Genomic DNA, 17,413 nt, shown 5'->3' with positions numbered 1-17,413 from the left:
ATTTCCAGGTATCCAGTTCCCACAGCTCACATAATAACAAGGCTCTGGACCTCAGTTTCCCCATCTTAGCATTGATAGGCTTGACCCTTGACCCTACTATTCCAAACAGCTTATCTGAGTGCATACCACACAGAAGGTAGAAACAAGTGTGTGCCTCCTTTAACACATCCTAAAGTGTCCCCTCCCTCCCTGTAAGCCTGCCTGAACCCTATCTAATGTCATGCTTCAGTATTTACCAATCTGTCCTAACTACCCCTAACACAGACAGTTTTCACCAGAATCACTTGTCTAAGGTTAAGTGTGGAGACATTTCTGTTTGTTGCCCTGATTTGCAATGCAGGGGACAGGCTCGTGACACACAGAGTGGACCTGGAGTGAAGGATGCCCCTCTCTACATCCCTGGTCTGCCACCATACCCTGTCACCAGGGTTCAGTTCCCAGCACCCACACGGTAGCTCACAACCATCTGTAACTCCAGTGCCAGGAGAACTCATGCCCTCTTCTAGCCTTGGAGGGTGCCAGGCATGCACACGGTGCACAGCATGCACGCAGGCGAAACACTGGCACACTTGGAGGGTGCCAGGCATGCACACGGTGCACAGCATGCACGCAGGTGAAACACTGGCACACTTAAAAATCATGAAACAACTTAAAGGCGGTTGGTTTGTTTGCTTCCTATACGGCCACTGAGTCAAGTCACCAAAATATCTGCAACAAGAGCTCTCAGAAGGCTTTGATCCCCACTATCCATCCTTCACCCAGGATCCTGCCCCATGCCAGAGGTGCCCAGAGGGTGGAGGCTGCAAAGCACCAATGGGCAGTGGAAGAAGAGCCACCTTTCAGCTCTAACTCTGCGGCTCCTCCAATGGGGCGAGGCACCCACATCTGTGAAAAAAAGCTCTGATGGCTTCTTCGGTGCCTTGCTGAGAGCCTGCGTGTGTGGCAAAGGGTACAGAGGCTGCTGCTAAGTCCCACAAAAGCCATCAGCTCCTTGGGAGACTGTCTCCATGTCAAAAGGGCATGTACAAGTGGGAAGGAGAGAAACTAAGAGCAGACTCAGCAGAGGTCTAGGATCCCATCCAGCCAGGGCAGAGTGAGGTCCCTGGGATGTGAGTGGAGGCGCAACCCACGGCGGACCCTCAGTGACTGAGAATGTCAACAGCACTTGAAGTCTGGAGTGCTGGGCACAGGAGGAATGAAGTTCCTTCTTTGATATAGATATGAGTAATTTACATTGGTATAAATTTTGCCTTACTGATAGAAATTTAAGGTCTATTTTGTTATATGTATATGTATTTCTGATCTTGATTAAGGTATTGTGATTGTGTAGTTCATTTAAAAATGTAATGTATAATAAGGAAATATAGGTTGTTAATAGATAATCATCGATTATAGTCAAGCTTGTAGTCATGTTAGTTAGATTTTCTAGATATATAGATATATTTTAGTTAAATAGGCATTATTCGTATCTTTCAAAGACTACAGAATATGGCATTTATTGTTTTAATAACTTAGGACATGTCTGCTCCTGGCAGCACCAATCTACTTCAAGAGGAAGATGGGCATTGAAGAGGCTCCTTATGGAGTTTGATAGCCATTTGGGCGAGAAACTGCTCTTGCCTGGACTGTTGCATAAACTGGACACAGAGAACCCTCAGAGAGAGGACTGCTGAACTTGCCTAAAGGTGAGATGGTCTTTCGGGGTTCCTGATTTATAAAAGAGTTTGCAAAACATTCTACAGGACACAGCAGAAAGTGACTGAACTGTCTTTGAAATTTCCTGCTTCATGAAAATGTCTGCTGGATACTATGGGCCTAATGGCCAAAGATGGATGCCCCAACGGTACAGAGGAACTTTGGGTGACTGTCCAGGCAGCGAGATGTCTCTGTCATTTCTAGAGTTTTAAAAGTTGCTTATTTCTTGTTTACTTAGGTGATATTATATCCTTCTGGAGTCTTTGATGGAGTTAAAAAATGGTTAGTTATAGTTTTCTTTAGTTATGATAAAAGATAAAATAGATATAAATATTGTAACTATAATTCTTGCTTGATGATTGTTTTGTTATATGTAATTTTACTATGTTAAAGTTAAAGCCTTTCTTTTTTGTTTAAACAGAAAAAGGGAAAATGATGGAGGAGGGTCATCTGTCTATGTGTTACTTTCATTTGTTAATAAAGAAACTGCCTTGGCCTTTGATAGGACAGCAGCTTAGATAGGCAGAGTAGACAGAACAGAATGCTGGGAACAAGACAGATGCCTCAGGCAGTCGCCATGCCTCTCCTCTCCTAGACAGGCACAGGTTAAGATCTCTCCTGGTAAGCCACCACCTTGTGGTGCTACACAGATTACTAAATATGGGTTAAAGCAAGATGTGAGAATTAGCCAATAAGAGGCTGAAACTAATGGGCCAGGCAGTGTTTAAATGAATACAGTTTCCGTGTAATTATTTTGGGTAAAGCTAGCCGGGTGGCGGGAAGTGGCCCTCCTCCGCTCCTACTACACATCTTCACACCTTTGCCCAGCTAGCAGCTGCCACACACCTGCTGTGTATCAGGGGCTGTGTGACAGGCTGGGGATCCTGGGGTAAACTGACCTGGTTTAAGTTCACAGTCCAGTGGGGAAGACACAGTTCCAGGGGGATGAGGGTGAGGGGTTGATGAACTCACGGGGTCTAGTGGGGGTGGACAAGCGAGGGTTAATAAGGATGAAGAGAAAGCACCTATTGGAGTCTGCAGGAGGGGAAGATTGAGGGGCCGAGAAGATGGTTGCTTAAGGAACCTGAGTTCAATTCTTCTGACTTCCAAGGGAAACGTTTCGGAAGATGTTAAGATCTAGCTGAGAGCTAAGAATGTCACTGAGCCATCACCTGATGCCTATAGCAGAGCTGTCCCTAGTCCATGTTGTGAGGGAGAATTTCTGGAAAGAAGCTGTATCTGGGCACTGGCTAGTTTATGTCAACTTGACACAAGCTGGAGTCCTCTGAGAGCAGGGAACCCCAATTAAGAAAAGCAACAGGCTGAGGAAGCTGAGAGACAGCATCTGAGATGTAGCTACAATGACCCAACTTAACTGTAACCCACTTCCCTGATGTCACCACCAATATTTTAAAAATGCCTTGATTTGTGGTTTTCTTTTGTTCTGCGACTACAAAACTTTATGAAACCCTCGCCATGTGGGAACGTGGTGTTTAGGTTCCAAAGCCACACATCAACTTCTTTTGAACAACATTTTTATATTCTAAATGTTTGGGAGAGGGGAAGGAGTCAAAGAGAGTATATATATTTTTGCATAAGCAGAATAAAATTAAAATTTCAGATTCCTGAAGTTTCGTGGAGGCTGTTTGGCGCTGTGGTTTACACATGTGCAGGGCCTTTCCTGTGGAAAACACCGCCCACCCAGTTCTTTTCTCGAAAGGCTCTTGGGCTCCCACGCGCAGACACCCAGAAGAAGCCGGGCGACCCCTAGCGATCTGGCCAGTCGCGTGGAAGCCAAGAATAAAACATTTTTCATTTTGTCTCCGCAGTGGTTTGTGTTCTAATTTTTGGGCGGGAGAATGGAAACATAAGATGAAACACTGATTTTTTATTTTTTTATTTTTTTCCCTGTAGGTACCCTGTGTTTTCAGAGTCGGTGAGAAACTCAGCCTTGCAGCGTTCTGCAGTCAGGGAGGCGCGAGGCCCCGCCCACCTCGGTGACTGACGGCGCGACGAAGATGGCGCTTTGCTGACACCTGGTGGTCACTCGGGGAAATGGCTCCCAAATGAACTGAGAAACGTGATGGTCCTTGGGGACCAGAAGAGGCTTCCAGGACAACTGGGGGATGGACATGGGAGGACGAGAGTAGTGGGCAGATAACACCCTACTGCGACAGCAATGCGCGGGGGGGGGGGGGGGAGGCAGGGACTTGGACCGGCTACTAGTCCTGTGTTGAAAGAAGGCTGCTGGTTGGTTGCCAGCTGTTTAGCCCTGAAATAATCACACAGAAACTGTATTAATTAAATCACTGTTTGGCCCATTAGCTCTAGCTTCTTATTGGCTAACTCTTACATCTTAATTTAACCCATCTCCATTAATCTGTGTATCGCCACGTGGCAACGGCTTACTGGGTAAAGTTCCTGCAGGCTCCAGTGGGGCTAAATGGCTTCTCTCTGACTCCGCCTCCTTTCTCCCAGCATTCCATTTAGTCCAACCCCCCCCCCAGCAGCTCTGTTTCCCTATACCCTATAGCTCTGCCCAAAAGCAGTTCCTTTATTTATCAATGGTAATCACAACATACAGAGGGAAATCCCACATCAGTCTTAAGTCCAGGCCCAGACCCAAGAGAGCCTGTATCCGGCTGAATTCACACACCAGATTTCTGCCCTGCCCCACGGATGCCCATTCTCTACATCCCAAGTGCCTCAAAGGAAGATTGTGTTTTCTGAAGATGACCACCACCAAATGTCCTAATGACTGGTGGGAACTGTGTTCCTTCCTTCCAAATCTGGGCAACCCACATGACCCTGATGCCTCTAGAGAATGGGGAGCCAGTCACAAAGATGTCAGTCAGCTGCATCTTCCTCCTGGGGCATCGACTCCTGGAAACCTTGGGGTGGGGAGGCCAGCACACCAAGAAACACCTACCAGGGGGTGTCCAAGAGGACAGCCACAGCTGAGGTCCAGCCGGCAGCCACATTCAGCCTGTGAGCCCTTCCCTGCTGAGAGTCATCCTTGACAACCCATCTGAGATTAGCTGACCCCCTGGGTGCTCCCAGATTAGCAGATCTTCAAGCAAAGAATGTCTGTTGAAGTTCTACCACTCACCCTGTGAGAGGCTGACCAGTCAAGGAGTAGCTGCTCTCTCCCTGGAGCCACCCACCCCTCCTGCTAGCAACACACACATCCCTAATCTCTCAGGACCCGCTTCTCAAGATTCCCACGTGCCCGGCGGGGGGTGGGGGTGGGTGGGCGGACGACTCACTGTGCCTCTTGCTTGCCCCACTTTGCCCATCTGTTCCCTTTGCTGAGACTGTTTCTCACCTCAATTTCACCCGGAAAATTCCATGTCTCTAAACACTTCACCTGTTGGGAAGCCCGCACTTGGTCCAGGGATGTCTCCTCTCTCTTGCCACTGCCATGTGAGTGTTCTGGGACAGAGAACGAGACGGGTGTTGTTTTGGAGGCTGAGCATCTGAGACTGAAGTGCCAGGGGCAGTCCACCTCTGCAGGCTGCAAGGAGCCTGTCCCAGCAGTCTTAGGACTTCCTTGGGTAATAAAAGCAATGCACCTCTCTTAGTGCAGTGTTAGTCAGGGTTACCCCAAGGGAAAGAACCAATACTGTAATGAAGTAGTAAAAGACACAATAAAAGGGATTTATCCCTGTTGGCTTACACAGCCAGGCTAAGTAGTCCAACAACAACCCCTCACATACTGGACAAATAGAGAACCCAGAAGCTGCTCAGTCCACAGGGTTGCTAGAGAATCCCTGGTACAGCTCTGCAGTCCAGGAGGGCCTGTGGTGAGCCTTCATAGGAGGGCTGAAGCCGCCGGTGTCTGGTGTCCATGCAGGACAATGGCAGCAGCAACAGACACTCAGATGGGGTGAAAGCAGGTAGGCCCACCCTGCTTCCAGCAGTGGATCTCTTATTAGGAGGCGCTGCCCCCCCCCCTTTGAGAATTGGCCATCGTCATTTTCAGTTGTTCCTTCCTGAACATTCCCTCACAGACTCATTCAGAGAGTGGGTGAGTCCAGTCCCATCAGGTTGATCATGAAGACCAACAATCACACACAACCAGCCATGACTTTGTGTGTTCATGTCTGTGTTTCCCCTTTGCATAACGACGCCCTCGTGTTGGACCGGGGACTCCCTACTCAGGCACTGTTGTGTTACATTTGCAGCAACTGACTTCCAAAGAATGTCCCCCATTATGAGTTCCTGTGGTCAGGTTTGCAACTCGTGAATGCAGCTTCATCCATAATAAGTACGGTGGCTCCACTCCCATCTCATTTAGACCCAGGAAGAAAGCAGCGCCTTCACAGCGGTGGTTGAAGATGAGGAAGGACAATGAGCGTTATTAGAACGTATTGATGTGCTCCTGCTATGGGTTGAGTGGCTCTCCCACAGCTCAGGCGCTGCAAGTGAACCTCCGGTGTGGTGGTGCTTGGACCTTTAAGGAGAATCAGGGCTGAGAAACTCGAGAGGCTCAGTGGCTAAAAGCACTGGCTGTTTTTTGCAGAGGACCTGGGTTTGATTCCCAAAATCCACATTGTGGTTCCAACCATCTGTAATTCCAGTGTGGGGGATCCAGTGCCCCCTTCTAACCTCCTCAGATACCAAGCACACATGAGATGCACACATGTGCATGTAGACAAACACTCGTACACATAAAGTGAAATAAATAGGGCTTAAAAACATTTGTAATCTTACAAAAAGAGGCAGGGTTTAGAGCAGGGTGCTAAAGCCACTGGAACTCGATCGTTGGAAGCCATGAATCATATCTGGTAGGGTGAGGGACATCCTTCTCAGAGTGAGCACACAATTGGCTCCCTTCCATTGCTTAACCCTGTCATCCTTCCAAAGGGACCCTGAGCCCAGAGGTGGCTGCCTGGTCTTGAACTTCCAGCCTGTGGAACCAATGTCTCGCTTCATGAGTAGCTAGCCTCTGGCATTTTGTTACAGCGAATACACCTCCGCTGTTTCTCATTTTTCCATGTTGGAGGGGGTGCTTCAAAAGAGTGTTTAAATGACCAAGAGTGTCCAAGAATCCTCCAGACTAACCTTGGAGGCTGTCACCCCACATGCAAAGCAATGGTCTGATACCAACGAGGTCATAATACACAGGAGGTGACAGGGACAGAGCAGACAGCCTATGAACAGACCCCTGTGGGGTTCTTCAGTGCCCTGCATACCAGTGGCTGCCCCGAGTGAAGGAAAATTCAAGGCACAGAAACCACCTCCAGAAATAGTAACACGAGCACCGAGAGCAAAGCTCCCGAACACTCATGGGCACCGGAGACTGGCTCTGTGTCCTGGGGTTGGCACTCATGTGCACCGGAGACTGGCTCTGTGTTCTGGGGCTGGGAAGAACTTTTTAAGGGCTGTGAAAACCATGGGGGGGGGGGCGGCTTGAGATTTGAGTTCGCCATGTTTTAAAATGATATTCAGAGCTACCAGTGAAGAGAGACCCAGCATCCACCTTGAGAAGGAGACACTGCCCTCACGTGCCTGTTTGCTCTATCCCTGCTCATCCCTCATGGGAACAGTGCTATTCTTAGAGGTGACCTGGGGTAGAGCCGACACAGCCTACCTCCTCCTGTGATGTGACCTCCTAGCTGGGCTCTAGGATGGCCACACAAGAGACCAAACCAACCCAAGGACAGAGTGAGGAGCCGTGAACCTGAACACACACAGACATGTGGCCGAGCTTCCCCCAAGGTGTGGTGGACGCGTCAGGGCCTTGGATCCATGGCAGATACAAAAGCCAGTGCCCCGCTCTGTAGTGATGACAGAGCAATGAGGGTGACAGAGAGTGCACCAGGCACCCGTCACCCACCCTGAGAAGGACCATACAGGCCCAGAAGGTCAGCCACACTGGCCATAGCAGTGGAGTGGTAAACCAGATAGACAGAGGCTCAGAGAGGTTGCCAGTGTCTTCTAGGTCACACAGCTGTGGAATGAATGGAGGCTTATCACAAACCTCAGCCCAGATGCCTGCTATCTGCCTCTCTCCCTCCCCTCCACATGCACACATGCACACACGTGTGCCCTAGGTACACCATCAATACAAGACCCACAGCAGACATGTTGCAAGCCACACTTTATTCACTCTGGTGTCAGGAGGCCCCTGGGGTGGTGGGCCTGGCCCCTGAGGAGGGGGAGGTTGGGGCTTTAGCTGGAGGGGTGGAAGGTGCCTCTCTGGTGCCACTGCATGTCACGGATGCGACGCACAGACTGTACCTGGGGGTGAGGGGCCCCAAAGTCGCTGTTGTCCTTGTAATCCCCCTTCTCCAGCAGGTACTGCAGCCCACGGTAGCCAGGGTACTGGTACCCGACCCACCTGCAGGCAGAGGTGTGGGGCATGTGAGCTGAAAGGAGACACAGGTGGGGGCGTCCTGACACCAGGAGGGGGCGGAAAGGCCAGCGGGCCACTCTCCGCCCCACCCTCTAACTCTGAACCTGCGCTTACTTCCTTCTCCGGATAGGGAACTCATTACCTCCTAACACAAACCTTAAATTCCACAAAATCTTAGAATCATACGGGCCCCTGCATCTCCTCGGGACAGTCCCATCTTGGCCCAGTGCCTAACAGCCAGGCCTGAGGAAACGGAGAGACGATGGGAACTCCGTCACCCACCACCTTTAGCGCCTTCTCCAGGCAGCGTGTCACTAACTCTAGAGGACTCCATGAAAACGACAAATCTTCCCCAGCCCCAGATGAGGGACCTGCCCAGAGGACTCTTCCCTCCTCCCCTGCTCAGCAGCCCTGTGTTCCATCCTCTGCATCAGCCACAGAGAGCCTTCTCTCTCTCTCTCAGCACAGGGCCGCCCCACACAGCTTTCTCTGGATGCCTTTCGGGCCCTCTCTGCCCTGCAAGTCCTACTCTTGCCTTAAGATCCCAGCCCAGGAGCCTCACAGAAGCCCCTTAGATTTGTGTGGACTCTTAAATGATTGACAGTTGTATCTCTGGAGGACCAACCGCAGAAGACAGGCTCTAGGCCCCCATCTGCCTTCAAAACTGGAGTACCTGGCACAGCGCATGACACTTGGCAGTGGTGCACAAATTAAATCAGCCAAGGACAGATGCCGGCTGTACACAGAGGTTTATATTGGTGGGGCTTGACAAGCCCCAGGAAACCAGGGCACACGGTCAAGCCTGCTTTGTTGGATAACCAACACCATGATTTAAAGCATCCACCAGTTTCTGTGGTGTGAACAGTCAAGAGGGCTGGCTGCAAACTGCCACTTGTTAGGGACCTGAATCCAGACAGACTGATCATCACCCTGATTCTCTCTCAAAGGCTTCTGGGACCACAGCACTCGGCAGCAGTGGTGGGATGGGAGTGGGGGCAAGAGGGGGCACAGGGTAGGATGCTAGGGGGGCACTGAAGGTAACATATGGAAGAGAGGTAGGCTGGTGACCGCCTGAGAGCTTAGGCTGCATGGGGCAGGGCCTGAGGAGAAACGCCTGGCACTCTCTGAACTCACTGGAATGTGGGGTGACTCAGGAACAACCAGAACCCCCCCATCCCACCCCACCCACTCCCGTTTTCAGAGTGCTCTGCTCTTTCTTAGTAAAATGCCTGTTTCTACCACAAATAACTCCACTCCAGGCGTGTGTACTGGTCCTTGGTGTCTGTGAGCATGACCTGAGATACAGATCCAACACTGACAGACTCTCTCGTGTGTGTGTGTGTGTGTTAGGGGGGGTGTGGGTATTCACCCATGTGCAGAAGGACACTGGGTGACCTGCTCTGTCACTGTCCTCCTTATTCCCTTGATACAGAGTCTCTCACTGAACCTGGAGCTAAGCTGGCATCCAGCAAGCCTCAGCCATCCCCCTGTCTCCACCTTCCACAGCTCTGGGGTGACAGGTATGATGTGGGCCACACTTGGCCTTTTACACAGTTGTTGAGGATTTTAACTCAGGTCCTCATGCTTATGTAGCAAGTGGTCTTAACCGCACCCCCCTCTAGATGACTTCTTATTATTGCCCTACTGTCCTCACGGTGTTAGGGAAAAGGGCAGCAACAGAAAAACCCATCTGTGTTTAGTATGGGTCCGTGTGTGTGCATGCATGTGTGTGGGCGTGGGTGTGGGATCACATGGATGTGCATGTGTGTGTTTCCAGAATGTTCCACCCATGGCTGGTTAAAGCTCAGCAACAGAGCTGTGGGTTTAGAATGACGGCTGTATGCGCCACCCCAGCACACATTGCCGAGGGCCTCATGCGTGCCATGGCTCACAGTGAGATTTCCCCAACCAAGGTCACGTGTCAAAGCAGAATTCCTCCTTGAGTCTGTTCACAGGCTCAGGGGTCTGCAGGGGCAGAAGCTCCAACTTCTTCCTCTGAGCTAAGATCATTCCTTTCATGGTGCCTGCTGCTTCTACCTGCCCAGGTAGATGCTGGGGGTTGCGATGGGAGCACAGCCTAGGACAGAACCCCCTACAGCCTGCAGGCTGGTGATTCCCACCCGGGATCTGAGGGTGGGTGGAAGACAAAGCAATGACTCTCCCCAAACCCAGTGAGCTCAGGGCAGAAGAGGACTCGGGGTCCCAGAGGCTAAGCTGGGGTCACACTCACGTGCCGCTCTGCACCCGCACAGAAGACACCTTCTCCTGGTACCCGTGGGCGTGGAAGCTGGGCACATCGTCATCTACAATCTCCATCTTCTTACCAGTAAAGTTGGGGTTCTCATACAGGATGATCTTGTGCTCTTGACTGTCCTGTGGATGGAGGGATGGATGAAGCCCACCCCCTTCGGTCATCCACCTCCTGATGGGAGGTGGGACGAGCACCCTGCCTGATGACTGGATGCCTATGGAGTGACTGGCATGGGACAAGAAATCTCAGATCTTGCACTCAGGGAGCATTTTGGTCCTGAGATTCCAGGTCCTCTCCCTCCACCTTCACTTCCTGTTTTATAAACAACAGCACCTGCCTGCACACATACAGCATGCAACATGCAGGCTTCCGGTGGCCCCAGCAGGTGCAGGGTCTCCCACCATCTCCAGATCTACTGTCCCAGTGAAGTTTTTCTCAATTATTATCCCATCCTCTCCGCAGCTCTTATACCATATGACACACGAGAAAACTGAGGCTCAGGGAGGTCAAGTGACTCTCCCAAAGTCACTCGGCTAAGAGGCACAGAGTCAACATAAGAGCTCAGGTCTTGGGGAGATCCAATCTTCTACAGAGCTCCGGGAGGTACAAATCTGGCTTTGGAAGGTTTGGGCACATAAGTGAGCATTGCTGTGTCCTTTTCCTACCCAAAAGTTCACTTGTTGGTAAGAATCAGGGTCAGAAATAGATTAGAAGCTCACATTGACTGAAGTACCTTCCCCTTCCCCCAAACCCCAGGATTTCTTTAATATTCATGATTGCTTACTAAACCTGGCCCTAAGGGACTGTGTTGTCCTGGGAATGGCATCCCCTGGAATTGTGCTAGGAATGGGGGAGTCTCTGGTAGCAAGAACTGAAGTCCTAATTGCATATGATCAAACGGAGGTTCAAGGAGGGCAAATGCCTTTGACCACACCCCACAAAGGAGGTCCTTGGCCAGAGCACAGTGTGGGTGGAGAATCTCCTGAACTCCCCCTTCCCCTCTCTCCGCTCCTCTGGCTCCAGTGCAGGTGTAAGAGAAGGCAGGAAGGGCTTACCACTTTGATGGGCCTCAGAGAGCTCAGAGAGTCTGTCCTCCGGCTGCTGGTCCAAGAGTCCCAGCGTGGGTATTCGCCCTTTTCAAACACAAACTGCTCGCCCTTGCAATTGGCCTGCTCATAGCCCACCCAACTGCAAGACACAAGAAAGGGTCTTTCACTGGGCATTCCATGGTCAGCAGGGCCCTGGAACTCAGCTCCTCTGCACTGGCCCCACCTAAACCCAAATACAGAGATGCTAAGAACAAGGGGACCTCAGTTATCTAGAACCCAGACCCCACTGCCCTTGACCTCCTGCAGCACATGGGAGAACTAAGCGACCAGTCTGAAGGACAGCTTGACCACAGATCACCGTGCACACACACCCAGTGCCCTAAGGCTAAGAGGATGCTGGGGAAGTAATAACCAGTTTTGAGTTTAGAACAAGAGCCCCACGACCCTATCTATCTAGTGCTGCTGGCCAGTGTCCAGAGTGTGCATGCCTCATTCTGGAGACTACAAGTAGACAGAGTGACCTCAGCCAGGCGTGGAGAGGGGAGAGCACCATCAGCTGGCCACTGAGCACAGCTCTGGGACTCAAGGTCATTCAGGTCACAGCTTCATCCACAGCAGGCTCCAGACTCAATTCTCCCCACTGTCTCTCTACTTGCCTTTACACAGGATTCTAACTTCTAGATTCATGGTACAGAGATGTCCAATGACCACTCTGTGCTGGTGAAAACCTGGACAGCAACCTAGAGAGGCTCGAGTGCCATCTCCACAATGGCCACAGCCTCCTGTGCACCCTAAATCACCTTCAGGGGACCTGGGACACCAGCTGCCTGCGGGCACTGTGCATGGACTCCTGTCTCCCACTTCAGGGAACAGAAGACAGTGAGCGCACGCTTGCTTGGAACAGATGGGATTCCCCCCCCCCCCAGATACTCTGCTGCTCATAACCCAGGGGTGCGACACCTGTGGATGTGACAGGGTTCACTGTAATCCACAGCGCTCTCTTGGGAGGGCACGGCCCACAGACAAAGGAGAAGTAGGGAAGAGGAAGTGGGGACCTCGAATGCGGAGTTTCCGAGGCTCTCCACAGCAGAAAGGGACACTCTCCTCCTGTGTGGCAGTGGTGGCCTTTCAGATCTACATCCTGGGTGAGGGAGGCAGCTGTCTCTGTCTCCTGCACTTAGAGGATGACTTACAGCAGCAGGTCCTGCGAGCCGCTTTAGGTACTGTGTTCTTAAGAACAACCATTAGAGCTCAGGCATGCTGAACAAAGCTATCCATCATGGCGGTCTTTACAACACCCAACAGCCTGGAGGGTGGATAAATGAGGGAACCCTACAAAGCCACCATACACAACGACAGACAATATGGGTTCACAAACTCAGCTAGACATAAATACGACCAGGATTTGGCTTGAGGTGGCTTCGTGCGCTCTAAGCCCAGGAGTCTGCTGTGGAGCCCGAGTAAGCACCTTAAAATCTCCTGTGGTTTAATGCACAGGGACCTCAGACTGTCCCGCCACCATGAAGGGTGGCTTCCGACAGGGGAGGCACTGCTGCCTCCGGGCATTCCACAGACGCCGTACTCTTTTTCAAAAAACTCACAAATACATGCACAATAAAAAATAAATCTACATTTATACCAAAATCTTAATGATGGATATTTCTGAAGGGTAAGCTGAAGTCAAAATTGGGAGTGGGGGAAACACGACTCTTTGCTGAGTTATTCCTTCCTAATATTGGGCACGGATTTTAAGCAATAAGCAAGAATTATTTTTCTTCCTAGAATTCTATCACCAGGGAGTTCCAAACCCACCTGAACTAAGTAGTGAGACCCTCAAAAACAAAACAAAACAAACCCAGAAAACAGTTTGAAAAGTTAGTTTTAAAAATCAAGACATATTATATATAAAACAGTCTTGTAGGGAAGGGATAACTCAGTGGTGGGACTGCCTTGCATGGGTGAAGCCCTGGGTTCCACCCTCAGTCACTACCCCCCTCAACACACACAAGTAATCAAACACGCTAAAACTTACTTTCAATTTTAAAAATATGTTTGGGAAATTCTCCCATCAAAATGGCAAAAGGAGATGAGGTCAGACGTGCTGAAAATGGTGGAGGCCCGTGTTCCAGAGAGGCAGAGCCCGGCTCCCTGTACACGCTAACAACTCTGCCTATGCAGGGCCATTAGACTCAGATATCACGCTTGGCACCTGGCTGGCACAGGACTCCTGTACCCTGAGAACTCACAAGACATTTACAAAGAAGGGCTGAGAAGAGGAGACACACACAGCCCTCATGCACCTCGCTGGATGGTGAGGGGAGAGGAGTCCCCATAACTACAGCCCTTTTCTCTTGAGCAGAGACAGGGCAAAGGTGTCCACTACACAAAGGAGACCGAGTATCAGAGAGGGAGGTCCATGGTCAGACACCACACAGCCTAGAAGTTTCCTAGCAAGGATTTGAACAAAGCCTCCTAAGCACAAACTCCCTCTGGGATGCCAAACCCCAAATCTTTCTTCCATCACACACAATCTAGGAGCACTGAAAGGTCAGACACCCCCAATTACCAGGCTGACAGTTCCGGGCTAGGTAAGAGCACCCAGATACTCACGGTCCAGCCTGCACCAGGATGGAGCCTGCTCTCTCCATGCCGGTCTCCTTCAGGTTGGGGCAGGGCCCGCTGAGCTCATGGGAGTGACCCTGGAAGTTCTCCTGTTCAAAGATGATGATCTGGAAGGGACGGGAAAGTGGGGAGAACAGATGAGCAGCCAGCTCGGAGAGCCCTGGGACTGCAGGCCTCCGCCCCTCTGAGTCAGAACAGGCACAGAAAATAAGTGAGGGCCAGAGACTCGGAGCCCGGAGGCGCTGCTCTCTGAGCCTCAGTTTCCCTGACAGTAAGATGAGTGACAGAACCCACCAGAGGCAAGGAAGCAGTCAGAATGGCAGGCACAAGGGTCCGCTCAGTTGTGAGAGACATCATGGTGTTCTCTCATTTATGTCCATGGAGTGCGAGAGATGAATCCAGGACCACTCCACACACCCAGCAGCTGCTCTCCCGCTAAGCAATACCCCCAGCTTCCCATAGTGCATCAACTAGGGCAGCTGCTATGGATCAGGGCTGGGTACACAGCGCAGACTTGTGTGCTGCAGCAGAAAGTAGTGGGCAGTATGCAGACTGAACATGAGAACAAACCTGGGATCTTGGCAAAAGGGAGGCTCCTGGCACTGGTTCTAGGGTTCTGTACCCCATTTTCCAGACGCCACTCAGCTCCCAGGAGGTGCCCCTCTGCTGACACCACACACATTCCTGGGACCCTTTCCCCAAGCCTCTGGAGGTTTCCAGGTCCCCCCATGGCCTCCCATATGAAATGGCTCTTACTAGAAATCCTCCCCTTTGCCTGGCCCTGTTTCCCCATCAGCCCTAGGCAGGGGCCTGGCAGGAATCCCGATAAGGATCCTAAGATTTGCAGAGTGAAGGGACCCACTCAAAGCCTCACAGTCATGAGCTAAACATGGACAGAGTCCACATTCACAACTGTACTGAGAACAGGGACCCTTTCCAGCCACTCAGTGCTGTCCCCAGAGACAGACGCTTGCAGCCACCTCTGGATGAAGAAGTGGACAGGAGAGGGGTGAGGGGTGGGTGCAGGGTCCGTGAGTCAGCACTGGCTGGAGAAAGCATTTCTGTTTCCCAGGCTGAGGATTAGCGGGCTAAAGGGAGCAAAAGCAGTGGCCCGGAGGGCTCATGGCAGATTCCATGGGCTCAGTTCAGCCTTCGCGGTCACTGACCCCTCCAGGCACAGCAGCAGGCTTTGGTTCCCCTGCTCTGTGCAGTTCAAGGAGGAACTGGGCTTTCCAGCTCTCTGCTCGGCAGACCAGGAAACCTGTCTGCAGGCATTGAGAAGATTCTAGAATAAAGAAGTCAGCGGGGAAGGGGGACTCAGCGGCTATTATCTGGCCTGGGCTATAAGGGCCAGTGGGGAACGGTCAGGCTTCTTGTACACTTGAGAAGCCCTGGGTCCCAAGAGTGTTGTGCCCTGCTGCTGATGTGGAGAAGACAGTAACAACAACAACAATAACAATAAAGCTATTATCGTTAATATAAAGTCTAGATCCTTCCCCACTGATCAACCCTTTGCCACACACTACCCAGTGCCGAAGCCACCAGCTGCATGACCCGGGACATGCAGTCAGTGTTAACATGTGCTGTTAAGAGGAAACTCGGATTTGAAGACAGGCAGAGTGGGAGTGAACTGTTTAACTAAGGAGACTATGAAGATTAATCACCTGTTGCTTTAGACAGTTTCTACTGTGACGTGTGTGATTCACAACATACATGTGATGTCTCCATATATCTGTGACATCATAAAACGTGTGTGACATCCCTGTATATGTATGTGATGACACATATATATATATGTATATTATGACATCACAGTGCATGTGTGACATTACAATGTGTCTGTGTCACATCATAGTACTGAAGATCTGAGTCCTGCAGCTAGCCGTCATTTTTCTTCAAACTCAACCAACCCATTGACAAGCTCAGGGCCTTTGCCCATGCTGATCCCACTGCCCCGCACCCTCACTATTCCCTGCCCCATTTTCACACAGTTCTCCCTTACTTGGCCCCCAGGGAGGTCTCCCCTTAAGCACCAAGCTGACGCACCATTTTCTGTGAACCCCAGATCTAACCAACTCAGTGTTTGGTGCTTTTCCTTCCTTGAGGACAGTCCACCTCAAGACAGCTTGCCGACTGTCACTCGGGGAAAGTGAAGTTCAAGAAGATGGAATGAGGAGGTGGGGCTGGGCCAGACTGGGTGTGACCAGCCTCTGAGAGGCTGGAATAAGCTTTCCCCGCCTCCGGAGTGTGGGAGTCAGAAAGTGAAGCAGACGGTCTGAGCAGGCACAGAGGGGCGGGGGCGCAGAGGCTGAGCCTGGTTTCTGGACCTGCACAATTGTTCCATGTCAAGCAGACGCTCCCCATTGTGTCAAGCCACTGGCCTAGGCCTCACAGCAGGAGTGGGGCTGGGAATCCTCTCTAACTGGCACTGAGTCTCTACCCGGTCCTGGGTCGCCTATGGGTAATAGCAGGCTGGGCAGCAGATAAGCAAGGAAAGTTAACTCTCTAAAATCTGAAGCTGATACTGAGCCCTCAGGTGCAGGGGGGGGGGGCACAGGAAATCTGCCCCAGGGAGTGTTCAGCCCGGAAAGACTGAGTCCTCTGGGGGTCAGGGTACAGAGGGCACCAGGGAGGATGCCTGCCCTTCCCTCCAGCAGGGTACTCACCTTGGGGTTGAGGGGCTGGGGCTTGCCCGCCTGTGTCTGGTGATCTGAGGCCATGGTGGACTCTCTGGTGTTGAGGTGACCTGAAAGAAATGAGGAGGCCACGTGAGGACCTTGCTGGTTTCAGATTGTTCCAGAAGCAGTCACCTGGCCTCTGGCCTCCCCTTCACTATGACCCAGCCCCACTCCAGGTGGAAGAATCCCCCTTTCAGAAGGATCATCCCCCATGGCTCCTCCCCTATTGCCAGACAACTGCTCTCTGGAGTCACGCTGGAAGGCTCCCGCATCCACTTCCAGCTCATCAAATTGTCTATCCTTAGGTGTTGAACTCCGCTGAGCCAGTCCAAGTGCTTGCTCTGCCTCCCAGCAGCTGAACGGCCGCCCATAAGTCCCACCCTCTCCCTGTGCCTCAGTTTCCTACTCTCTACACCAGGCAAACAACAGAGGTGCCTCACCCTCTCTGAGAACTAGGACTCCATACAACTGTGTGCATCTGACAGGGCCCTGGAATGCTCTATGCACCCAGGAGGGGACAGCCAGGGTGGCATGATTAGGGACATTTCCAATGGGATTTAGTGGCATTGAAGTCAAAGTGCCCAGAAGCAGGTGCAGCTGGGTCCAGCCCACAAGGTTTCCCCAAGGCGTGAGCCACAGTGACTAAACACAAGAAAGCTGGTTCATCAACCTAGGCATGGCCAAGGTAGGAACACCTCTGTTTCACAAGCCAGGCGCACCTTCCTTCCCAATCTCTAGCAGAAGGAAGGCTGTACACTGG

At 51.5% G+C, this 17,413-nt stretch overlaps 1 protein-coding gene across 1 annotated transcript; it reads right to left on the bottom strand.

Annotated features, from left to right (window-relative positions):
* Nucleotides 1-7,869: 7,869 nt before the first annotated feature.
* Crybb2 (crystallin beta B2) lies at nt 7,870-16,695 on the bottom strand. The gene is made up of 5 exons (XM_038346594.1): nt 16,642-16,695; nt 13,964-14,082; nt 11,360-11,492; nt 10,284-10,426; nt 7,870-8,038 (listed from the first exon to the last, which is right to left on the bottom strand). The coding sequence occupies exons 1-5, from the start codon at nt 16,693-16,695 to the stop codon at nt 7,870-7,872; spliced, it is 618 nt and encodes a 205-aa protein (XP_038202522.1).
* Nucleotides 16,696-17,413: the final 718 nt, after the last annotated feature.

The sequence above is a fragment of the Arvicola amphibius genome, chromosome 10, assembly GCF_903992535.2.
Source record: "Arvicola amphibius chromosome 10, mArvAmp1.2, whole genome shotgun sequence".
NCBI lineage: Eukaryota > Metazoa > Chordata > Mammalia > Rodentia > Cricetidae > Arvicola > Arvicola amphibius.
The sequence above is the reverse complement of the archived record's forward strand: the minus strand, read 5'-3'. Positions and strand labels throughout refer to the sequence as shown.

Bases quoted from the DNA above. Each gene is read 5' to 3' on its own strand.
- Crybb2 (XM_038346594.1), bottom strand. From the start codon at position 16,695: ATGGCCTCAGATCACCAGACACAGGCGGGCAAGCCCCAGCCCCTCAAC. The intron at 14,083-16,641 runs GTGAGTACCCTG...CGTCCCTTCCAG, and splicing joins CCCAGCCCCTCAACCCCAAG to ATCATCATCTTTGAACAGGA. The intron at 8,039-10,283 runs GTGAGTGTGACC...CTCTGCCTGCAG, and splicing joins GTGCGGGTGCAGAGCGGCAC to GTGGGTCGGGTACCAGTACC.